The sequence below is a fragment of the Coturnix japonica genome, chromosome 5 (assembly GCF_001577835.2).
Source record: "Coturnix japonica isolate 7356 chromosome 5, Coturnix japonica 2.1, whole genome shotgun sequence".
In the NCBI taxonomy this organism is placed as follows: Eukaryota; Metazoa; Chordata; class Aves; order Galliformes; family Phasianidae; genus Coturnix; species Coturnix japonica.
Window position 1 is genome coordinate 34,240,016 of NC_029520.1, and position 25,804 is coordinate 34,265,819.

Below are 25,804 nucleotides of genomic sequence, written 5' to 3' on the forward strand. Positions count from 1 at the left end.
CAGTGGAGCCTAATAGAGCACATTTAAAAGAATTTCTTATTTTAGGTCTTGTTTTCTGTTTTGAATGCTAAGGTCCAGTGTTTTCTAGTGGCCCATCAATTTCTGACTTAACTTTGGCTTAGGTAAATCACTCAGTTTGCTTCATTTACCGCTTAGGTGCTAACACTCTGTCACAGAGTATCTGTGCCACCACTTCTGTGACTGTGCGTTTGTGTACTGCCTACAGAGTGAAAATGTAACTGGTGTGCAGGATTCTGTTAGCCATTAGTGCTCTTGTAACTTTGGGCTTCTGCAGTTATTTATTTTCCATAGTCAGCTATAGCAGGAGGTGCTGTCACTGCATTCTAAAGTTGACCTTCATCCTGCTTACCAACAACCAATTTATGTCAGTGCCTTTTTTGAAGGGGGGTGGGGGTGGGAGTGGGGGTGGGGATGGGGGGAAGATGCGTTTTTTTTATTGTCATTGCATATAGGATTTTGTTGTTAATGTGCTGATCCGGCTTTGAAGATTCCAAAGGGATTGTGCTTCCTTTAAACAGTATCTGTGTGTACTGATGCATTTAACTTTTACTGCTTTATTTTGCTCTGTCTTAGACTTCAGTTTTAGCAAACTCTTGAGCTTTACATGAGGCTTTGAAAATTTTTAGGCTCAAAGATTTTTTTCAGCTTTATTTCAGTGGGTAACAAAAAGCAGTTGAACTTTGAAGTCTCGTGATTGTGAGCCTGGAATACATATTTCTTATCAATAGATCATTAAGCCTGTTTGAACACTCTCTCCATAGGTAGAAATTTACTTTCAGTGCCAACATCTACAAGGATTGAATAAAGCTTTTAGTGGAGTAGAAGTTATACTTTAACAATGGAAATCTTAATCAAATAATAAGATTGGCTGGTGGTTTGCTTTCTCGATTTATATAACGTCTCACTGTATTTGCAATTTATTTTCACCAAAGTCTATCTCTGTAACACATTGAGTGCTTTGTGTGTCATGACGTATACATGTATGTTAGGAAATCTTCCATATATAATTAAATGCTGAGTTTGACATGGGCTCTCAGCACTGTTTCTTCCAATACTGTCTTTTTCTCTTTGCAGACCTAGGTTATTAAGAGAACAAGAAGAAAAATCCCAAAGATCTGCTCATTAATATTAAAGAGCTTGTGCTTTTGTTTCAGTGGTATATAATTTGATTACATCTTTTTGTATTGAAACACAGTATTCTATATTTTACATAGTTGATAATCAAAACTGCTTATCAAAAACAGAATTAAGAAACCTTGCTGACCACCCTCCTCTAGATGGCATCATGAAGCTTCTGATAGAGGTCTTGATACTTTTAATTTTGTGCAGTTTGTCCTGATTTGTCTCAAGAGTTATTTTGACGCTTCTTGTGTTCTAAATTTGCACTGTCCTTTTGACACTATTTTCTTGTTTCCTCTGTATTGTGTGAAAACATTTCTGCTTTATTGTGTCAGTGTTTTATTTTTATTACTTTCCAGTGCCCGCTTCTACATTTCAATTCCTTTGGATTTTTAAAGGCTTCTGTTTTTGTCTGAATAACTGATAATAATGCTGTTCTGGACCACGATGATCCATCATAAATATACCTATTTAATGACTTTGTAATTATGTTGTGAGATCTGTTGTTGAACTAATTCATAGCACCCTTCATGTTAATTTTGTATTATGATTCATTGGGCTAAAGGAAGTGTGGGACTGGTACCTCTTAAAATTACATTTTGTCAAATCTGTTGCTCAGATTTCAGTTCAATTAATTTAATAATTACCTAATTATATGCCTTCTTAAAATCATATGAGCTGCTTTTCCAGTTTGCCTGGGTTCAATGGAAGGCTGATATACTCTTAAGCATTTGGGTTTTTCTACCAGTTCTTTTAGGGTGCAAGCACTCTGCTGTCTGAGAGCATCTTGTGTGGCCCTGGTGTACATATGGCACTGCCTGTTTGTAAAGTATTGCTGGTGCTGGAATAACTATCAGCCTGCTGTGCTATCATAGGATAGATTTGATGATATCACTAGAGCAAGACTTTCTGCAAAGCCTGATTCTTTTTAAGGTCTGATATATATAGGAAGGTAATGGTACTTGTGTATGTTATCTGTCTTCAGTAGTAGAAAATTTGGAATAGTGGACCTTACAAAAGTAGGAGTTTTTAGCCTGGTGATAGACAACTCTGCCATATGTGGAAAAAATGTTTGTAAAACTGATGAATGCAGAGGTAGTGTGTATGGGGAACAGCTCTTTGCTGTTTCTCTGAGTATGGGGGCCGGAGAGAACCAGTAGTGTGTCAGGACAAAGGCAAGGTGAGACTCGCAGCGTGCCATAAAGGCAGAGCTCATTGCCACCAGAGGTTGTGAGCACAAAGTTACCTCACTGAATAAATGAGACAAATTATTGGGTGATAAATCCTTCTAAGAAAGAGGTCACTGGTAGCTTAGAGATCTTGGAGATGCAGAAAGCTTAAAGACTGGGAAAGACTAGGCAGACAGGGCTGCATGGTTGCCCTTCTCTTATGCTCTTCTATAGGTATTTGCCTTTGGCCTGTTGGCGATGAAGTGGAAGGAAGGTATTGGGGTGTTGTTGTGCTTCTGGTTTTGTTTTTTGTAATAGGCAGGACTGTAACACATGATAATTTAACAACTGTTGCCAGAAATCACTGAAGTGTTCCTGTAAGGGAGAGAACTTTTCTGAGGCAAAAAGAGGCTGATAGAGATGGGGATGAGGAACAGCTTCCTTGCTCTCAAGTTAAGCTGTCCTTGGCTGTGAATTGTAGTCCTCTGCAGCCTTAGAAGCCTCTGAAGTTTCTGGAGAATAAAGGGATTCGTTCTGAACACCCAGCTAGTTACAAATTGCCACTCTTTTCTGGTAGTCTTCAGTTTTTCATTTTTCTCAGGTAAATGCTGCGTGTGATTTCCTGCCTGCAAGTTCAACTTTGTAGGTTTCAAGAAACAGAGCAGTTCTGTCTTTTCTTCTTTCCTTGGGCAAACTTGAACTGTGTCATGTTTTTGAAACATGTACTTAGTTCTGTTTGTGATCCTTTGCAGCCTTCTCTTGACATGGACGATTTCAAAGCTTTTCAAAGGATCATTTATTGTCTTACTGAATCATGTCTTTCGTTTTCTGTAATGAGCCACCTTTCATTGGAGCGCCCGTTTGTAGTATCAATGTATATTTCCTGTGGGCTCCAAGCAGAACCAGAGGGCTGTGTACCCACATGGGCCTATAATGCTAATGATATATAGTTGATCAGATAAAAAAACAAAATAAAGTAATGGCCATAACTGCTCTTTATTTAGTCCTGATTTAATTAACACAGAGGCTTTTTAAGCTCAGAAGCCTGTCTGTACCTTTGCAAAGGGAACTGGTTTCTCACAGTTTCTTGTTAAGCAAAATGAGTTTTTGGGGATCTACATAGAAAGTAGACTCTTTGCTGAATGTGACTATTTCCTGGGAGAAATAAGACCACTTAAGGTACTAGTGGAGGCTAAGAAAACTGTTATAGAAAGAAGTAGTAGAGTGAAGGAGGTTTGCATGGTATGGATCCAAGTCTGGATCCTACAAGACTTGGAGACCTTGGTGCTTGTAATTAGAAAGATACAGCAGTGTTCTTAGCATCTTGACTATTGGCAAGAGTAAGGAGGTTGCTGCTTCTTTGTTAAAAGCCAGCACCTCCAGTAGCGTAGAGCTTCTAGCAGTAGTGTCTATGTTTATCTAAAACATGAAGGAAGAAAATCTGTTCTGGAATCATTTATATTGTTATAAATATGTTAGACTTAGAATATTTTATGCCAAGTCTCATGCTCATTATGGTCTTAAACTTAAAAATACGCTGTATTAAATGCACTATAGTGAGGTGGGCTGTTCTGCCTAGGAGGGAAACAGTTTGAGATGCATGTGCTTCAGTATGCCTCCATGTCATATTTCTGCCCCGTTCAGAATTTTCTTTCTAGCAACTGTTTTTCTTTCTGTTCCTTTACATTTTCCTGCCTTGCTGAATGAATTTTCATTGCATTTCAGCTTTGCCTGGAAGCATATTTCTCTCTTATTTTGTTATTTAGTACTGCATTTGCAAAGACTTTGAAATAGTATATGCTGCGCTCCAAAGCTTGAAGGCAGAGTTTTATAGCTGGGAAACAAAATTATGCTCTTTGGACACTGGATTTCTTTAATATGCAGTATAAGGATTTACTTTGTTGAATTAGTGGACTTCCCCCAGAAAATGTTTCATGTTATGGATGGTTCATTTGTGGGTTAGGAAATGATCAGAGAGGTTTTTTTCAGGAACTGCACAATCAATTGAAATGCTAATGCTTGCTTTTGTTTTCCTTACCTGTTGTGGTCTTTCTGGAAAAATACAAAGTTAATACAGGCTATTTTTGATTTACATTCATAGTAACTCTCAACCATTATTTGGTTGTTTCAGAAAAGTGAAAAGAACGCTTGTGATCTGTTAGGGTATTTATACAGCCCCTGTCACTGTGATGTCCAAGCTGCCATGATTTCCACGTGAAACCTTGGCCTTTCTCCTGGTTCTCTTTATTCTCTCCTCCCATGCTGTAGATCTGCTTCACTTTAAGGCAGGGTGATATGATAAGAGGTGTACTCTGCATCTGCAGAAGGATGAGGAAATCACATTCTCTTATGCTGCTTGCAGGGTTGTTTATTTACTGACAGGATTCTTTCTGGGTGGAAGAGTGAGGCATCGGAATGCCAGCCTGAAATTGGCATTCAAATGTGATCTGTGAATTGGCTAATTTTACATGTAGGTAGTTAAGAAATGATTACTGTCAGAGGAGTCGTGACCTCAACTTTCCATCATCTCCATTGGCTTGTACCCCAGTTTGGGAGTGAAGGAGGAATAGGAAGTTTTAATTGTACCTGTGTGATTTATCCTCAGTCAGCTCTTTAATTTCTTCTGGCTGTCTGAGGTTTCCGACACGTTGTAAATTTCTCCAACTTTTTCATTATCTGCAATTTCTTTATGACTCATGAATCAGAGTGGAGAGAGAGTGTGGATTTACAGCAGAGATAAACATGTCCATAAAGTCTGTATCTGTGTCAGTAATTGTACTGCTGTCAGTGACTGTCCTGTTTTACAGGTCTCTCTTGGGAGAGGAGTGCGCTTTGCTACCAGTGTCAGAGAAATGTTCGCTCTGATTTGCATTAACTTGCTGGGAGATTAGGTTGCAATGGTGAGGATGGAAATTGGGTCTGGACCTCGGCTGCTGTTGTTTATTTTAAATAAGTGGGTGTGTGGTTGCTCTATGTGCAGGAAAAATGGTTGGTCCGAACTGTTCCTAAATACAAAATTAGGGAGTCACACTCTAATGATGATATAAAATATATTAACCATATGCATAAGACAATGCTGTATTCAGGTAACTGTCATATTCGTTGGAAAAAAAAAAATGTGGAAAAATGCTCCATGGATCTTTAGGGATTGAAGCACAAGGAATGTCTGCTTGCGAAGTAGAAACAGTATTTCTCAAGGCTTCAGAAATGTTTGCATCTCAGCCTTTTTCTCCATCCCTTACTCTGAGGGTGAAGTGCTGTTGTAGATTTCAGTGGAGAGTACCAATATAGCAGTCTAATCTTCAGGCACTGATGACTCTGCTTGCTGCAGAAGGAGGTATATACTGTTGAACTTTACAGTGGGGGAAAATCCTGGAACTCTCCTAAATGTGTCAGAGGTTCAAACTTCTGCAATTTCTCTTTGCAGTTATGCCCGTTGTTGATACTTTTATCAGTATGTACTTTGCATGCTATGTATGCAGAATCTTTTGTTAATTATATATTTCAGGATAGATTATTTGTTCGTGATTTTGAATGTGGAAAAAAACTTAGTAAATGTTTTCTTTCAGGAGTATTTTTAAATATTTACAGTAACTGTGAAAGTAAAACTTCCATCAAAAGACCCGGATGCAGCTTATTGACTAAGTCATTTGGGCATCATTTGTGGAAGGGAGATAATAATTTGTTTATCAAAGCAGTAATTTGTGCGTTGTGAGGACATATGGAGTATTAGCATTGGTCAGTCAAGGAGCTGAACATGTTCAGCTACCAGGGTGACTGTGCAGTCTCCATTCTTGGAGGCTTTCTAGGCCAGACTGAATTAAACTTTGAGTGATGCAGTCTGACCCCATAATTGACTCTTTTGAGTGCGTGAACTCCTGAGCCCTTGTAGTCCATGTCATCCAGTGATCTGATGATTCTGCTATGTAAGACGTGTTCTAGAAGTAAGTTAGTTCAGTACCTGCATTCCATAGTCTCATTTGAACATGGTAGTGTGAGGCAATTGGTTCAGCTCGTCAACTCTGAGTAGGAGATCTCAGATGAAACTCTGTTGTGTGCCTTCCATCTGAGCAGCTTGGTCTGGAACAAGAGACTTACAGATTTTTATATGGAAGTGATGGCTTTCACATTTCTATGGGATGAGGAATGGTCTTCCAAATACTTCTATCCATAGAGCTGATTACATCTGTGCAACTGAGGCTATGGAACCTGTTTTCTGTGTATGGAGATATGGTGCATTCAGTATCATTCTTTAAACAGAGGAGGAGAGAGATTCTGAGCATACACAAAGGCTCTTGTGTGTCTCAGCTCAAATGGACAGTGAAAACACCATCACTTGTGTAGACAAGTAGGGGGTCAAATGGGGCTTGACTGAAGAGCTTTTTAGCCACAAAAGTAAGGGAATGGGCTGTCACATTAAAGCATTTCTACCTGCCACATGCTTGATGCAGAAAGAAACATGACTACAAACAAAATGTTCTTGCATTATACTGTCAGAAGTCTATTTTTTGCTACTCTTATTCTGACAGGATAACTTGTGGACTACTGTCAGTGGAGGAATTGAAGATAGGGGAAAGTTTGATCAAGCATAAGGTTATGTACATTTTTCCATTATGGTTTAAGAAACACAAAAACGCCGTACAAATCTTAGGAGATGCTTTGGCAGGGTCTTTCATACCTTTGCAGCTGATCTGTATCTGTTACTCAAAATCCTTTGCTATATTCCCTTTTTAGTTTCCTCTTGTTTGCTTTGGGTCTAAACACATACAAGGCTACACTAACTGGCTTGTAGCATTTTGTTGTTACGTTGTGTGAATTCAGCTGTTCTGAGCATGAAATCCTCCATAGGATCAATAATGGACTTGCCACCTCACCTCTTGCATTACCAGCAAATGCAGTGTCCTGTGTGTGATGTTGCTAGACCAAGTCTGATAGTATCTGTCTCTTATTGCCTCATTAGCTCGTGAGCATTAGAACAAGATAAAAATGCCCTAAAGCCTCTTATCTGATGATTGTCGTAACCTTCCAAGTGCCATTAGTTTAAGTTTGCAATCAAATGCTTCCCCTGCGTATAAGGAGCGCTGATTAAACCCAGAGCATCCCCAGGGGCCATTACAGCTGAAGGAGAAGGGGGGCTGCAGGCCTCGGTGGGCAGTCGGCCTGCGGGCCTGCACGTGGCTGCCCCAGCTGTTCCGCTTTGCCTAATGAATTGTTTTACAAGGAGGGGCTGGATATTGTCATCACAAGCTGCCTTCCCGAGGGACTGCAGCCAGCCTGATAATGACTAATGTTAGTGATAGTAATTGAAGTGTGATGGCTCTCCCGGGACCAGCACACGCGTAGAACTGTCAGGCACTTGTGGCTGGTTCAGTCCTGTGAATACCCCTGAAATGCTTTTTAATTGCTTGACTTTCATAACTAGTTCCCATATATCTCCTGCAGAAATATATGTTTTATGGGGGGAGGGAAAGGAATGGAGGACTCTGCTCTGATTCTATCAGCACGTTGAGTTTATTGCTGTGATGTGCTGCTGCTGAGAATAGCTGTGTTCTTCCTTTACTCCATTCTGAGCATGAGTCTATTCTGCATCTCTACACAACTGGCTGCACCCAAACTTACCTTTTCTTTAATGTCTAAGCCCTATCTTCTGTAATACTGATCCTTCATGCATGGTAGTTTAGTTTGGTATAACAAAACACGGTGATTTTATTTCAAAGATCAAGGTGTCAAAATGATGATAGGTATTCGCATTTTGTTAGGCTTAGAGATCTGGATGTAAGATAAAAAGGCAATCTTGTCATAACATACTAATCTGTGTCACAACAGGGCTAGTGTTTACGGCTATGAGCTTTTGAGGGGTTATAGGACAGAGGGTAGACGAGGTGAAGGCAGTTCAGCTGTGGGACTGGAAGGGGTAGAGCCTGGCTGCACCTCTTTTAGACCCCACTGAAGGGCTGGCTGCTACTATGGTAAGATCTCTGGTTGGAGATCCCTTCCTTATGGAGGTTTTCCCCTTCAGCAGTGTGAGAGAGAAACCTTATTTTAGATGGCCAGGCAGATTTTCCTGAGCATTCTCTGCAGGCTTTTGTTCGTTTCTGGCACAAGTGCACAGCTAACAGTGCTATGTTGAATGTTAGTGTTTTGTAGCTGAGAATTTGCTCTATCAAACAGTGTTATTGTGCTCTTTGTATTGGTTGTAATTTCCATGGAAATAAATAGGAGGTATTACTTTTGGAGCTTTCTATGGGTGTGAGAGCTGCAGGATAATAGCTTTTAATTTTTCAGACTTATTTTAAAGTGCTGTATTGGAGTTACCAGATAAAGCTTGAGAGATCAGAAGGATGTTTTCTGCCAGAAATAACATAGATCACAGCAGGTCTCCTCTGTTTCTGCCAGCTGAGACAAAGAAAGAATGCAGTTCACTTTCCTACAACTTGGGGAAGTTGTGAAGAGAGAAGGGAGTTAATCACAGGGCTGAATGACCAAGGAGGTGAAGCTTGGAAATGACATGGGGCAAAGGAGACCCTGCCTCTTTTTTGCATTTTCTTTAGGAATGAACAGTAAATGCAAAACATTTTCTCCATCATAGATGCTAAGAATGCTTGGAATTATATATTTGCCTGATATATAGTAATTGCATAATAGTGAGAGATCCTATCTGACTGCTCGGCTGTTGTTTATAGTACACTATCTGTTGTGTGTGCTTCTGGCTGCTGGGTTAGTTATTTGGATGTGAGTCCAGCAGACAATATTTTAATGTTTTACTATAAAAGCAAAGTTGGAATATTAGTTCTGGACAGTCTGATGGGTCTTGCAGAGTTTCTGCTGTCATTCAGGAGGTGAGACAGTTCCCATCTCTTTATTCTGAATTTGCATGTGTTAGGTTAGATATGAAGCTTTTAAGAAGTCATTTAAGAGAAAGAAGTGGCAGATTATGGTTGTGCCTGCAAGATATGAAGAGAAAGCGAATATGTTCACAGAAGTTCTTCCAGAGGAAAAATATGGGTGAAAGTAGGTTTTTTTTTTTATGATAGGAGGATCATAAGGCCATGCAGTAGCTGTACAGGGTCAGGCAGTAGGACAGTGATCTTCAGAGAGTGGAAGGAAATGAAACAAATATCTTGTTAAACAAAGAGTTTTAGTACCATCTGTTTTTAGAAGAACTATTTTAGCCCAAGTCAATATGAATAACCTTGCTAAATTCGGGATGAGTTAAAATAGATCATACCAATTAATTCCAGACACTTTATGGATTAAGCAGTGCCAGTAATGTTTTGTTTCTCTTGCTTGCCTGTTACTCGTCAGGTGTAGGTATCTCTTTCAAATCTATGGACAGTCTTCTGAAAAAGGCTCTAATTTCAAGACAGCGCTTCTCTTTGACTTTTAGAAAATCCTAGAAAGGGCATTATCAGAAATTCAACCTGAACACGTGGATAGGAAGCTTTGAATTAATTTATTGTCTCAATTCCCTTACATAAAAATTATTGGGGGGGGGGGGGAAGGAGGGAAGTCACATCTGGCTAAAATGAATTAATAGTGATGGAGATTTTACAACATATCTTTTTAATAAGCTTCTTCTTATTGTCTACTTCCATATTAAAAGTACAACTTTTAATTCTACTGTGAAATTGGGTGCTAAGACATTTTGAATGGTCTCCATCAGTACAGGAAGGTTTTGTTGTGGCTTTTTGAGTTCTAGCTGGAGGTCAAAAAAGGGTGCTTAAAGCCTGTGCCAGCAGAGGAAACGTACTACTTCTTCTCATCATATTCATTGCAAGTTTGTTCTTCACCTCCCCCTTCCAGTGAAGTGCTTGATCTTAGAAATTTATTTGGGTAATAAAACATTACTTTATACTTCCCCATGAAAGCATGTTTGAAGGCTGTTTGTGGGTTTTATTTATTTATTTTTTGAAGTGTCCAAGAGCTTGTTGTTCCCTGAGCACACTGCAAACTCATGTCATGGTAAGTCTGATGAATTAACACACAAAGTTAGGCTTATAACTATCAGTTTTAACTTGAGCTCAGTATAGCTCAGTGACAGCCAAAGCTCAATGATGTAGTTCATTTGCTTTCTTATGTTTTAATGGATTGCTTTTTATTTGAAGTTGGAATGTGGTTTTTGTTTTCTCACTTCAGGTTTTAATCTCTGTTCTGTTAGACCAGATACAGTCGGTTTTGGTCAGTAGTCAGGGAGGAGTTCTGAGGAGCAGAAAGTTGGAATAAGCAGCATTAGGTTGCTGAACTGTTTTCCTGCGGTAGCTCTAGGGGGCTCTCTGCTGTTGGAAATGTTAAATTTCAGTGAGGTCTGTGACAAAGGTCTTGGTAATCTGCTCTCATTAAAGATAGCACTTTATTATTATTATTTTTGCAAATGGTAACTTCATTTTCATTAACAAAATACAGCAAGTGCATCTATAAACTGATTTCCTCCACGGTGTCAATTAGAGGTTGTCATTTTTGTCCTAATCTGTACTCTGCTCTGCATGTGAACTGATGTCACACAAACTATGTTTGTGTTTATTGTGTATTCAAGGAGCATAGGAAGTAATTTTTATTAGCCACTCCAAGTATAGTGTCACCAACATCAACTGTGTATGCAAAAAAGACAGGAAGTAATTACCCCATCCTTTATTGTAACCATGTGGTTTGTTACTGCAATAACCTTAGAAGTATGTGGGCTAGTATTATGGGACTGCTAGAAATAAGTGTTTGAGATGGATGACTAGGTGAGACAGCACAAAAGAATGAACAGTAACTTGCAGAGGAATAGGTGTTCACCACTATTTGTTATCAAATGGCATTTAGAAAGGAAGGAATGCGTATGTAACACTTTAATTTTAAACCCTTCTTCTGGGTTTTATGCTGGACCATGAACCCCAGTTCTATCTTGAGCTCAGTGGATATGCAGTATTGAGGTGGCTTCCATTGGGTGCTCTGTATCAGATTCAGTTACACTAAAATAGATTTCCTGATGATTTCAGTTTGAAATTGAGTCAGGCCACTTAAGATCGTAATGCTGTGTTCTCTGATGTAATGCTACAGGAACTGTGCAGGTAAGCCCATTGGCTGGGTGTGTGCACTAATGGAAGCAGCATTGTATAATAATTTTGGTGCTAAGTGTGACCAGGGAAGAAATGTTTACTGACGTGATGACAGCAGTTTGCATCTCCTGGAGCATTTGAGTTCAGTTTTAGGAAGAGTGCTGCATTGCTTTTATTTAGTGTGTTTTGAAAGCTCTCTTCCAATCTGTGAAGGCTAAAAATAACTGCAAATTAATTATAGCTTGTATTCTCCAACGCATTTGTACAGCATTCACTGGATGTCTACTCCAAATGATGCTGCTGTTTTCTGTATGATAAGGAGCTTATATATTAAGGGAGTGAAAATAATGTGGAGTTTAAAGTTCGGTGAGCTTTGCAATAAGAGCATGCACAAGCATCCTGCTTAAGCTGCTCAGTGGTGAGTCTGGTTTTATTTATTCTACAGTCATAGCTTGAAATTGCTATTGTGAATTTACTGCTGAAGGGGGAAAAGGTAAAGTATGGCTAAATTCAGGAGGGGAGCAGGTTGTTATATTTTTGCTGGTATCATTTGCAGTTCCCAAGCAATGAGGCTTGGAGAGCCTGACTATTGGGAGCCATGTCCTGATTAGATGTTGGGACCTGCTGTAAAACCATGTGATGTCTGTCACTTGTGCCAGAATTGAGTCATCTTTATGTAGTTGAGGAAAGGTATTCAGAAATCTTGAAAAATGCACTGAATTACCCTTGTCAATGTAAAACATAGGCTGATAACAGTTAATCGCTTGATTAACTTCTTGAGTAGTGAAAGATGCTTCTTTCAGCATTTGTTTCCCTATGCAACCCGACTTTAAATACCCACAGCATTCAAGTTCTGGTCATAGGAGAATTCAGGTGCTCATTCCTGCCAGTGTTTTGAATGTATTTACTGCATGCACTGCATCTTATCATGTTTGACCTCTCTAACTTGTGAGGAAATCATATATCTTTATTTCAGAGTGTGGGTTGTGCCAGTGTAGCTGTAGTAGGGATGTCAAATGAGTTGTAATATCTGCTACTCTTAAGCAAATTGAAACCTTGTGTGTAACAGTTGAGCTTGAGTATGTAAATGCAGAGGGTTGACATAGGTGTAGCCTGCCTTCAGCCATGTAGGATTGTGTACTGCTACAAAATCACTGGGGTGTTTTCTATGTATAATGCAGTATTGTAGAGGGGTGGCTGCATCCTCTGTTATTTTTTTTCTGAGTTGTTGGGTTTTAATGCTTTTCAAGTCAGTTAATAATCAGATCGGAATCCTGAAGTAACCGAACAGTTTTGAAATCTAAATCACTAAATTGAAAATAACCTTTTGGCTCTTGCATTTGTCTGAGGGATGTCCTGCTTGTGTGTGGGATTAGCAGTACTATCCCTATTCTTGTTTGCCAGATGAACTGTTCAGTAAAGTTACTAAACACAAGGAGGAAACAGAGAAACTTGGCACAGATTTGTAGGGAAAGAAAAAAATATCCAGTATAGTCTTCCATTCCTAATTGCTTTATGTTTAAAGAGCTGTGGTGAGTAAAATTCAGATAGATACAAATTTCAGAAATGAAAGGAATAATTGCCTGTTTTTCCCCTGGTAATTAGTGACAGGATGAGAGGTAATGGCCTTAAGTTGCACTGGGGGACGTTCAGGTTAGATACTAGGAAATGTTTCTTCTCAATCCTGATGCACTGGAAGAGGGAGATGGTGGACACAACATCCTGGGAGGAGTAAAGAACAGCATAGATGCCTCACTGAGGGAAATGGTTAGTGGGTGTGGTGGAGATGGGCTGATGGTTGGACAAGATGATCTTAGAAGTCTTTCCCAACCCTAATGATTCTATGAAAAAGAAAGTGGATTTTAGCCTTGGTGGCCTTGAACATTCAGAGGGCTGTATATGAGCTTTGTATCATCAGAAACTGTGTCCTGATTATCTTAAGTGTATGTGTAAGTTGTCTTTCTTCGAGGTCTACTTTCTATTGATTTCTCCACTTCTCATTTCAACAATAGAGAAGGATGATTTTTTTCTTATTAGCTGTTTTTACTTTCCGGTAATACAGCAGCATCTTTGAGCTTCTGTGTCTTGTATGGAAAATGCAGTGGCAGTGTTTGCATTTTTAAAGGTTACAGTTGGAATTATGGTAACAAAAGTAGCTTTGAAAGTTTTGGTACTCTGTAAATTTCAAAGAGCTGATTTTTGTATGTAAACTTGTATGTGTGTTGCATAGTGGTTGTCCTCAGCGCTACTCTGAATGTTTTATTTATGAAACTTTTCTTTAATATTCTGTTTGTTCATTACTTCACGGTGTTGCTTAACCACGTAACCTGCCCTGTGTAAGGAACTCTTTCTGTGGTTGTAGTGGGTGGCAACACCTGCAGTCTGAAGAGCTGTTTTGTGAATGCTTGCACGAGGCCCTAAATCTATCAAGCTGGGGTCACTGTCGCGTGTTTCCCAGGCTGAAGCTGCAGGGCCCCCAGATCCCATGTTTCCTGCTGCTTTCCTGTTAGAATTCTGCATGCCAGACCCACAGCACTCCGCTCTTTCATGAATGGAATTCAAAAAGACACTTACATTTCCATAAATAAATTAGGAATTCAGTGGCTTCTTCTGGCTAATCAGGGCAGGCTGATAAACCTTGCTAGCTGTTTAATAAATGAATTGTGACTGATTACCTATTAATATGGACGCCTTAGGAATTCACCCTGGGGGAAGCAGAGCAGTGAAATAGAGAGGGGCATGGCCCCCTGGGAAATCAGGGCTTCATGTTTGCAGCTTAAATATCTCTGTGAAGTATCAATAAGGAGGTAATTGAATTTTGAACACAAACATGAGCGCCGGATGGATGAAGGAAAGGGGGGCTCTGATCATCTCTTCGTGCCCCTTCATACTCCCCTCCCCTTTTCCTTAGAGACCACTCTAGTGAAGATAGATGCTAAATCCATTAAATAAAGATTAGACACTGTCGTGGTAGAAAATGGCAGCTTAGCTAGATCCCTGGGCAAATTGGGACCCTTAGCAATACAGAAAATTAAAATATACATTTTTAACAAGTGCACTGTTGGCACAGTAATAATGACTGTGTGGCTTGTGGGGTTTGCTCACCTTTCAGATCCGCATTTGTTTAGTTATATCACTTGCTTTTGTTTTGAAAGCTGCTTATTTGGTCTCTCTGAAACAGAGGAGACTTAAGGGAAGGCTAGGGGAAGGAAGGTGGGTTTTTTCAAGCCTTGCATTCAGTCTTAGGCACTATATATATATTATATGACCATACTTCTAGCAAAGAAGGAAGAATCCTAAGGCTGAGCCACCTTTGCCATAATCTGTGGTTACCTTGGCTAAACTAAACTAATTGATCATGTATACAGTGTATCTTTTCTCAGTTGAAGAAGCCAGATCTCAAGGCTTCCTTAAAAAGGTAGATTACAGCAACAGGTTGACCTTTGGCCAAGCATGCTGGTCATGGACTCTTTCTTTGCTGGGACTTCCTGGCCTTCATCCCCTCACATACATGCATTGTTTTGTACTTTAGTCACTGAAACCCATTCTTCCCAGTCTGCAAGTTCAAGAACAATCTGCAATACAGCTCTTCTCAGATGCACAATAACTTTATAGATGGTTTTGGATTCAGTCATGTTTTAATCTGTATGAGAAAGAGATGTAGGCCAGAAAGGTCTTGATCCAAATGTGTTTCTCCCAGCTTTTTCTGTTCCATGTTCCTGCAGTATTTAGTAGAATATGAAGCTTATTTTAAGAGTTTTGCAGCTCCTCTCTTGAATCCCTCTCCCTATTAACGTGCAATCTAGCTATTTATAACTCGTCTACTTTTAATTGTGGCTGATCCCTTTCAAAGAAGCACTTGCTGCCTGGACCACTTCATTTCTCTCTACAGACATCCTTAGTCTTTCTCTATCCCCTGTCCCTGTTTGTCCATTTTGGATTTTTTTCTGCTCTCCCAGCATGTAAACTTAAACTTATTTCCATTTTTTAGTTCAAGAATCTTTCTTTGTATGTCCCTAGTCAAAAACAGTGATTCTCACCAGTTTGTTCTCTATCTTCTATAAGCAGGCATGTGCCAGAAACCTCATAAGCTTATGGCTTTCTACATATTAAGGCACTTAGTGATGCAGCATTTTAATTAAATTAACCAGAATTCGTAAATTGTAGATAGATTTCCCAGATCATCTCAATATGAGCTTTTAGAGTGATCAACACTCTGCTGGTGTTTAATCCATCAGGCTGCCATATGGAGCATTGAAGAGCAGAATATCTGTTTATTAACAATTGTTGTTTTTTTCACATCACCAATTATGATTTTTGTATTTGAGGACATGGGAGTACAGTCTGTTGTTGCTTCTATTATACCAATTATATCAATTTCATGCCAGACCCACTTTCATATCTATTCTTTTTATTTTATTCTTTCCTCTCTGAATCCAGGTAATTCAATAGATTGTCTAAAAGACTCAGTAGACCAAGGGGATCGTCTCATCAGTCTTAAGTTTTATCAGAAGTTTTATCACAAGAGAAAAAGCCAGGATGTCAATTACGAGCAATTATATGTATCTGTAACATCAGTGGTTTCTGTAAACTTCTAAGACATTTAATGAATCTTTGTAATTTGAACAATCAGGGCATATGTAGTGATTCATGTAGAATTCAGAAAGTTGGCATATCTTAGAGATCAAGCCAGTCTTTAATTCTCTCCGTATTATTACATACCTATGTATCTAGCCTCAAATTCTAGGATGTTTTCTGTGCTGGAGTTACAACAGAAATTACTTGTCTCTTCAGTGTTCTCTTTTATTGTGACAAACAGACTTGTTTCTACCACTTCAGCTGTGTAAATCCTTCTGGTTTTGAATGGGATGAAAATGCTTTAGGGAAGAGGAGGGGAAAAAAGCCTTCTTATTTTTTCATTGTGCTGCATTCTTCAGAAAGTAATATTAAATATTCTGGAATGGGAGATAACATGGGTCTGATGCAGAAATACATTTTCCAGTTTAGATATCAAATTCTTCTCTTCAACTCTAATAGCAAATAATTTCCACTGTGAGAACCTCCTGTATTCTCAGCAGTAATAACAAGTATACTCAAATATTTTCCTAGTTGCTTGCTTTCTTGGGTGCACTGACAGAGTCTGGGTGGATAAAAACTGCTTATTGAGGTGACTTCAATTTTGATTTGTGTTTAGGTAGTATATGAAGAGGAGGGAACTGTTATTTTGTGCTGATGGTGATAAATGGAAGACAGTGCTTTCTAACTTTCATTAGAGTTGTCCACTGAATCCAGCAGATGGCAATGAAAATGCACTTGCTGCTCTCTCTTCATTCTAAGCAGCGTCTTGACTAAAATTGTAAAGCCTGCAGAATTTACTCTTCACTGTTCCCTGGTGCATAGCTGCACATCACTTCCTAATGAGGATTTTGAGTGCCCTCTGCCTAGGGGGTAAAACAAAAGCCAATGTATCCATGGATTAACAAGAACGGAATTTAATGCTGGCATGCTGTACCCTGCAACAAAATCTGTTTTCAGGATTTCAGAGTATTCCTTTAGATGTTTAGCACTTGGACAAGCCTTTTTAGTAGTCTTCTCTTTCCTTATTTACATTGTGTGTCCATCTGTTTGTCTGGCATTTATTTTGGTTGGTTATCTTGTGGGCAAAAAAGCAGTGATCTTTCCATAAGCTTGGCACCAGAGGCAATGTGAGCGCTCATCCTTTTGTATAGTCTCACAGTGCACGCTAGCTCAGAACTGCTGCTGGATTTCCAGGGAGAATACAATTTATTTTTTTTCAAGCTAGTAGCAACAAATATCACCAACCTCAGTTTATTCCACACTGGGTTAATAGGGATTTGTTGGCCTCTTGCATATGGGTCACTGCATTTTTGTATCACTTTCGTACAACTGTTATAAAAGTGCTTGACTACTTCTAAGCAGCCAATTAATTTGCAAGAAATTACAGAATTTATGTATTCTACATAGTTGTGCTCAATAACTCCATGTGATAATTGTGTATTTTACAATATCCATGTGATAATTGTAAGAACTATGTAAGACAGCTTTGTTCAGCTGATATTGTTTACAGTCACGATATGGAACGACATGTAAACCCAATTGAGGGTGTCTGGACACAAGGAGTTACTGAACATTGCTACCTTTCTAGAACTTATGGGATTAAAAATGTCTTTTACCAGCCTCTTTGTTCCTCTCCTTTGGCTTTCCAGGTCCTAGCAACAGGTAAGTATGGAATAAACTTTGTTGAGCATTCTTTGAAGGGTTTTGATGACATAAAAAGGGTCTTCTGTGGAAGTAGCAAGGGCTATCTTGGCTGATAGCTTACAAAGTAGTTCTAGAGAATGTTGTGGGAAAGGTGCAACTTGCTGTTTGGGAGAAATTTCATACCAAATTTTGGGGCCAACTGTTATCATTCAGCATCTACTTGAACTCTCCACATTAGAAATATGATCACTCTAAGCTGTACATGAAGTCATACCTTAAACTGAACTCCTGTTGTTGGAGTCTTTTGTTTCTTTCTGTGGATTTCTTTAAGATTTTTCAAGCATAGGTGCCTTAGTCAGGACTAGTTGCCTTAGGCCTGAACTAAAATAGGAAACTGAAATAGGATTATTATGAAACAAGGAAATCCTGTTCCCTCTGTCTTGGAACCTGATAGAGAAAGGTATGCACCAGTTACTGATGGGGAAACATAGGTGATGGAAAAGTCATGTAGCAGGGGTGAATGTGTTAAGAGCTAAAACTAGGTTTCCATTTACAGGCTAGTGAGCTTGTTTCTGTTTTAGCCCAATAATTGTATTTGTCAAGTAAATTTACCTCTGAGTAACACAATTCTGTTATGTTTAAAGTTATACTTTCTGACATCAAAATAATATAATTCAGAACTAGATCAGAAGAGGAAGTACTTAATCCAAATGTGGCGGCAATTAGTCGTAGCTTTGCTTCTATTACAAAGGAAGGAAAGGAGACATCATTGTAAGACCTGTTCCAAGTAAGTAGGAGATTCTTATTCTAGATCCTAGAACTTCAGGTACTCTGGGTCATTTCAGGCAGTCTTTTGGCAGGAACAGTTTCAAGATGGTGTGAAATATACCATTCTTCTTTAGAGAGCTGCTTAGAAACGAAGAGATTTCCTCATGGAGACCATGAGGGGAAAAAGAAAATGTGCATCTCATTTTTTTTATATTTGGTTTTTTAATTGCTGGTTATTTTACATTTCTGCAATTGAGGAGGTGAACTGAAAATTCTTATTGATTCCCAGCCCCGAAATGGATAAGAAGGGTAGAATTCAGAAAAAATAATGGAAGCCAGTCATATGAAAAGAAATGAAGGGGAACGTTTTCTTTTGCGCAATGAGTAATTTGATATGGAACTGTCTGCCATACAGAGATTCTTTTTAGGCCAAATATTGAACAGCTATTGAAAAACAATCCAGAAATTGACGAGATATGATTCCTAGTTATACCAGAATAAACCATAGAATGAACTGTGGAACATTAACTGCTTCAGAATACAAAAAAAGCACTTGGTAAGGAGGAATCTTTCAGAGCTGATTATTCCATTGTTTTCATAGTAATGGTCCCTTCTTTTTTCTGAGGTGCTTCTGATCGTAGGTTCAGTCAGACAGGATATCTGACTGGGTCAGTCACTGCTCTGCCCTGCTCTATCAGCTGAAGTGTTCATTTGCATTTTATTTTGTTTTGACTGCAACATGACAGATTTGAGTTTAATAGGAAATTTCCACAATATATTGTATGATACCTTTCTGGAGGCTGATCTTAGATCTGATCTTTTGATAGGATTTTATTTACAAGATTTCAGTCAGTGATACAGTATGTACATTCAGAGCATGCTTTGAGTTGCATCTCTAGAGATATCTTTTATTATTAAACCCTTTTGAGGGTATCCCCAGTGGCAGCTCAATAGAGCAGGTGGCCTGCATGGCACCAGTGCACAGGGAGTCAGGAGCCAGTGTCTTATCAGAGCATATAATTTAAAAATCATTCAGCCTGTTGTTTTTTTTTTTCCTCTTGGGGAGATGATGATGATGACACAGGACTCTTATGCTAGAAACTAATTGTTATCTTGTAGAAGATGTCATTCAGCACAAATCCCAACAGAAAAGGGCTGAGTGATGGATGTTTCTGGATAACAGGCCAAGGTGCCATTTGGTTTTTGACCAATAGTTCTGTGGGCTACCTCAACATTTTCATGCCAAGTACCTGGCAGACTTGAAAAGAGGAGAACACGTTAAAAATAAGCAATGTTTACAATTTCTGTTTGCCAGCATGTGTGTATTTGTAACTTAGAGAAAAGAAACCATTCCTTCCCTCTCTCTGGGATTTCTGACTGGTAACCTGACTTTTCTGAAGCAAAGCAGCAGCTGTGTGGAGAACTTAGTGTTAAGAAACAGTATCAAACAGGAATGTAGCAGGTAGGTGATACTATGGGAAGAAATGTAAGATTGCATATGCATCTGTTGTTACAGGCATAGCTAGTAGTGATTGTCTGCCTGTATTTGGCTATCACTGGACTGAATCCACAGTACATCCAGTACTTTTTACCCCCTCTATTAATTTGAACTTGAATCTAGTCGCATTTGAATACTATGAAAAGCCTAACATTTCTAAATCAGTCTGCTTCCTGAGGTGGAGCTTGGGGTTGGTAAAGATGGTTTTGAATTTCCTGGACCCTGCTCTGGACTTTCAAGTATTCCTGAGCTCAGGGTGTTGTTGTCAGGGGAAGAGGCTTATGGCCAGCGGAGAGCATGAAATGAGTCAGTAGAGTTAACTGAAAAGCAGCTGGGCTGAAGTAAGCAGTGAATATACTATGAAAGAGTAAGGTAGGGATAAGAGAAGTAATTAAAGTAAATGTCTTTGATTCATGTGGAAGAAAGAATTAAATGACAGTGGCAATTGTAGTGCTTTTCTTCTATGGCTGGAGCCTGCAAACACTGTTGCTACTCTTCCATAATTCTGTTTTACTGAGGTTACTTGGTTGTCTAGAAATTGCAGAAGTCTTCTGTTGTTTTACCAATGAGAAAATGAATCTTAATTTACTTAATATGTAGATCAAATAGTACTGCTCAGTCATAAAAAGGCCTGAATCTTCTTGTGGAGACCTTCAGCATTGGTAATTCATTGTTACATCAAGAGCAATACATCTACATGGAAAAATGTCTCAGTAAGGAATCTGGAATGTAGAAGACAAATTTAGTTTTATTTCTAAAGTAAAGACATGTCTCTAAACAAATAAATGCAGAATATCCTGGTGTAAGCTTCTTTTCTCCAGATACATCTTATGAAGATTGTTAACAGATGTTAAACTGAAAAGTTCAGATTTGTTTCGGTGCTCAGTTATCTGGATGACATGCTGACAGTCTTCTTTCCTCCTCTGGTGAAGTGAAAGAAGCTGTATTGATCTTGAAATGGGACTGTAGGCTTCTCTGTAAGGTATGCCGAGTTGTGTTCTGAGTGGATTTATTTGTCCTGACTTGCATAACCGTACAGCGTGTATCTCAACATTATTAGCCAAAAGGAGTATAGGGACTTACATAATCATTACACGATTATTTTTCAGTAACTGTTCTGTAAATATGTAATTCTCTCTCTACTCCTAATAACTCTTAATCCCTTTGTTTCTATTGGCTCTGGGCTCAGATTTTTCCATGGCCTGCATGCCCTGGTTACTGATAAGACTTGGAAAAATAGTGACTTTTAAGATTCACCTGCTTTGCTCCCAGCCATTACGTACCAGATACCTTTGTAGGCAAGGGAGGCTGCATCTTGATGCTTTGTTTTATGGGAATTTAAACATTGCTTCTGCCTGTTTGCCTTCTGAGAAGTAGTCATTTACCTTTAAAAACATCTCATACCTAGCTGCATGTGTATATTCAGTGCAGACCTCTCTACCTCATTTCTTCATTTGTTTTATTCTCAAGAGTTATTGAGTAAACAGATTTGATCTAATTTCTTCATGTTCCTAGATAATGAAGGTTCCTGCTTCAGATAGTGTGGTGAGAATGCCTGATGATTTAGGCTTTCTTGGTCCGCTGCAAGTGTGGGAAAGGCATGAAGAGGTTATTTTCCTTTTTGATACAAGCAGGTAGAAGACTTTAGGTTAGCATGCTTTTTGTTAGGACATGCCCTTTTTCTATCCCAGTGTTTGCTTCCAACATCTATAGGACTTGATAGTCGAAACTTTCCCGAGCTGCATCTGTTCAAGTAATAGCTTAAACTAAAAAAGTCTCTTTCAGGCACATTTGACAGTATCATCAACTTTTATGTACAATTAGCTTTCAAGTTACCTTCTAGTACTAAAGGCAGTATGAATTTATTCCTTTAATCCTTATAAAATACTCGAACATCATTTTTTCAGTGTGTAATTAGCTTCATGAGTCAGTGCCTGGTCTTAGGTCTTGACACTTTTGGCATGTGAATTTTTTGTGCATGTGTATTTGACTTTGGCTTTATTCCAGAGTAAATATTTTAAGCTGCTAGTTGTGTGGGGGTTTTGTGTCTTCAATCTGTGACTAGGGGGCAGACATAACCAGCGTGGAGAGAAGTGAACTGTATAAACCACAATTAGAACTGCCGTGCACAGGTGTCTGAAGATCTTATACAATTGCCAAGCTATTTGTTTCTCAAATGAGAGGGGCTCTGGGAGTGTATCTTGGAGAATAAAGGAAACAGAAGGCCTTCCTTTTAGATGTTACATATTTTATTTTAGTTTTGAATTTAGCTTAAACTCTTCTGGATTTGGTGCATGTGATATCTGTACAGAACTGGCATAATGAATAGTTGAAGGCGATCTACACTGCTTTCAGATAGGAATCAGCATTTAGGAGTAAGAGTTTAGGTCTTGTGGTTTAAAAATTAGAATGCCAGCCGTCAAAGTAAGATGTCTTGCAATGTTATTAAAGGACAGGGGTTATGGGTGAATTCTGTCACAGATGCTTGAGCCTCCTTTGGGGAAGAGAGGCATCTTAAATGTCTATGTTAGTCATATGTAGGGTATTATTGCAATGAAAAAACAGTGAACAAAACCAGCTCACAGTACAAAACGCTTAATGCATCTAGAGCCACGATGCTTGCTGTGTGTTTCGCAATTTAATGCACAATAATTTTTTTTTAGCTCTGTATTTCTGTATGCTCCACTGTGTCAGATCTGTATTCTTGGGATGTGAGGTTCCATTAAAAAATAAATAATAATCGCAGCCCCCTCTCCCCCCACGTACTCTCATTTTCTATAATATGGTAATGATATCACCGTAGCAGTAATTACGGGTCATCTTCATTTCTTTCATCTCTGCTGGTTCTGATGGCTTCATTCCTTTGACGGAGAAGATTTGGCTCTGGGTGCTGTGATTATTTTGTTAAGCATTATTCGAATAGACAGGAGTGAGAGAAATTAATCAATCCAAATGCAATTAGCATCATGTTTAACCCAGTGATGGACGTCTCAAGGTGAAACAGCCAGGGGAGTTTCAGACATTATTATTCAATCCAGTGGCTCTTATCTAAATTATAATCAAGAGAGGTTTTTATTGGCTTCGCAGTGGGAAGATGTAACTCTTTCCCTGCTTTGGGGGTCAGAGGGATCAGGTCTTTGGCCTCATGTTGGCTGCATCCAGTTCCTGCAAATGGGAGGTGCTGTAGGAGTGTTGTTTAACATGTGGGTTCCTTGGGACAAAATATCTGCACATCTCGATGTTTGTGACCTGCAATGTAAGTTAAGTAGCTCTTTGGACATCAGCAGGGACGTCACTGCCCCTTGCTTCAAATATTTTCATTGACTGGCTTTGCCCATCTGTTTGTAAGTGAACACTGTTTTTTGGCATTCATGGCCCTGTGTACATCATTGTTTGCAGCTGAGTACAAACAGAATGGCTCTGCTCTGCAAGGTGGGGAAATCTGACTAAGGAAACAAGGCAATTACTTTGTAGAGAAGGATTTTTTGGGGGAGGGGGAAGTGAACAGGTATAATTTCATTACTTACTGGTACCAGCAATAGCATATTTGAGGAAATCTCAATCTGCATGCAATAAGTTATCACCCAGGAGGATAATTCTGAAGGAGCTCAGCAATCTCTCACCAAGTGTAGGATAAAGGACTGCTACTGTGGGTGGAAAGAAATGAGATGGAAAGAGGTCTCATTGGGATTTTGTGGTTTGAGGAAGGGTTGGGTGTTTGACTCCAGTTCTTAAGGCTCTAGCCCAGCCACGTCTAATCCATGGGCTGTGTGTGACCTGGCCCAGCCTCAGATAGGCACCCACTGCTCACAGCAACCACCTGCCAGCCCCTTGAAACTTCACTAAGAAATTGCAGCTGCTGCTGTCAAACCAGGCTGATGTATTGGTTTCGCAAAAGCGAAGGTAAGTGTCCCACTAGGTTTTGTTGCTCACTTTTTTCTTTTTTTTTTTTGTCTTCTATTAAAGATATTTCATATTAGAATGTTTTGTTACTTACATAGTATTGATATTGCATATTTTATGGAGGCTGCTCCAAAAGTAATGCCTTCTGTCTTGTTATGTTGGCTCATGATGTCAGAAATAGATGGTGGTGGTACAGTGGTAGAGGTTGAGCCCTTCCACTAATATCCTCTTATATTTTTGTTGCTGTGCAACAGATGTCAGCAGAGTGGCAGTCTGACAGAATGATATCTGATGTGGGAGTGTGTATGAACAGAGGTTATAAGCATTGCTGGTGTAGCTGCAACTGTCTGAGATAGCTGTTCCACCTTTGTGAAATGAAGTTTGGTGCAGGATTCACTGATACATGTTTGTTAAGGGCCTACAGTCACCAAATAGTATTTCATTTGACTATCGCAGTAAGGAAGTATGACATTAGCAAAATAATTGGAGCAGGCATGCAGGTGGTGGTTGGCTTCCGGAGGTCTGGTTTTCCTGTATACGTATGCATCAAACCTGGGAGTCAGAAATGACTTGGAGATGGAGGTCTGTATGGCTCGCTTTCTCTGACAGAAGTTCAGGTTATGTTGGTTGGCTAATAATATTCTCTTAGTCTTGGCTGATATAGACCTCTATATTCTAAGAGCTGTTTAATACTAATGTCAGTCTTAACTTGTTTTTTGCTGTTTTTTTAGAATGCCTTTTTGCCTTCACCTTGGTGACTGACTTTATTTCCCTTCCAAATGCAATAAAGGTTGAAAGCAGCCAAGAGATCTGGCTTTGCTGTTGGCTCTCTCAGGTCCCAGAAGAATCCCACGTTAACTCCTGGGCAGAATCCTTCTATGTGCCTTTTTGTCTATCCTGCCAACTAGGAAAAATAATTGTCCTCTTATCCTAACATTGTGTTAAAGGACAAAAGAAGTAATTGCTGCAACTTTATACCCTTGTGACAGAAAAGTAAACCTAGAGTTGTGTTCCGCTGTCCTCCTGCACTTTGTGTTCTTTTCCCTGATCTGGTAATTTACACTGATAGCTCTTCACAAATAAACCCTCTTAGTTTTGTTGTCTCTGTAGTGTTAAGACACAGTGGTTTGAAAATGCATGACTGGTACTTTAGAGGAATCCATGTTGAAAATCAAGTCCCTTAACTATCGTAAGTACAACTGTATGGAACTGAATGGGGGGAGTATTTTAACTGAAAAGCTAACAAATTATGTCTGTGCCCCAAATAACATTTTGGTAGTCAAGGATTCAGCATTCAAAATATGATACTACAGGGCTTTAAACATGTTCACATGACATTAATTGTATGTCCAGTTTTTTAGTAGCAAGGCATTGAGATATCAACATGGTTACATTTTTCAGGTTGGAGGAGAAGCCCAGTTAACATTGCTCGAGTGACAGAGAAGTGTATCTTTGATGAGGGCTGACTTCATTTTAAAGTATCTGTGATCACAGGTTTTGTGATAAGCCCAGAAGCAGTAAGCAGTGGAAAGTAAGATTATAATGATAAATGTATCATAAATATAGTTTGTCTCACATCTTGTGCTTAGACTTTGTCACCAAGTCTGCACTTTTGTATTTAAGTATATGCTGTGTTAAGTACATGTGTATGCATGTACGTTGCTTAGGGATTCTTCTGGATGAAAGTTTCTTATATAAGTCACTATTTTTGTTGCTGACTTTATAGCAGTAAATCCTTCCATTATTTCCTGGCTCTCCAAACCTTATGACACGGTTTGTCCTGTGTTGTCATATGTATGAGAAGGCTTTTTATGGGGAGCAATCAGACTGAGCCCCAATCTCCAGTGCACTGGGTTTTTTTTTCATGTTAAATTGTCACGAAGGAATATATAGAACAGCAGTTTTCATTTTCATTGGAGGAAAAAAAAAATGTTGAGTCCTTGTCATTTGATTAAAAGTTACTTAACCTTTAAATTGCTACAGATGTAAAGATAACTCTGAGTTTCCAATATAATCGCCTCCAAGTTAAAATCAGGAAAATCTTTGTGTAATGAAACCCATAT

The 25,804-nt window shown here is 39.1% G+C and overlaps 1 protein-coding gene across 2 annotated transcripts in view; it reads left to right on the forward strand.

The window, feature by feature from the left end:
• LIN52 (lin-52 DREAM MuvB core complex component) overlaps positions 1–25,804 on the forward strand; it is a 34,077-nt gene that overhangs the window by 1,762 nt on the left and 6,511 nt on the right. The window contains exon 6 of one of the 2 annotated variants that reach the window (XM_015865203.1): positions 1,096–1,626. The exons of the other annotated variant lie outside the window; for it this stretch is intronic. Coding sequence (XP_015720689.1) covers positions 1,096–1,109 — 14 coding nt within the window. The 3' untranslated portion in view covers positions 1,110–1,626. Of the gene's footprint in view, positions 1–1,095; positions 1,627–25,804 lie in introns of those variants that run through there. 2 annotated transcript variants of the gene reach the window in all.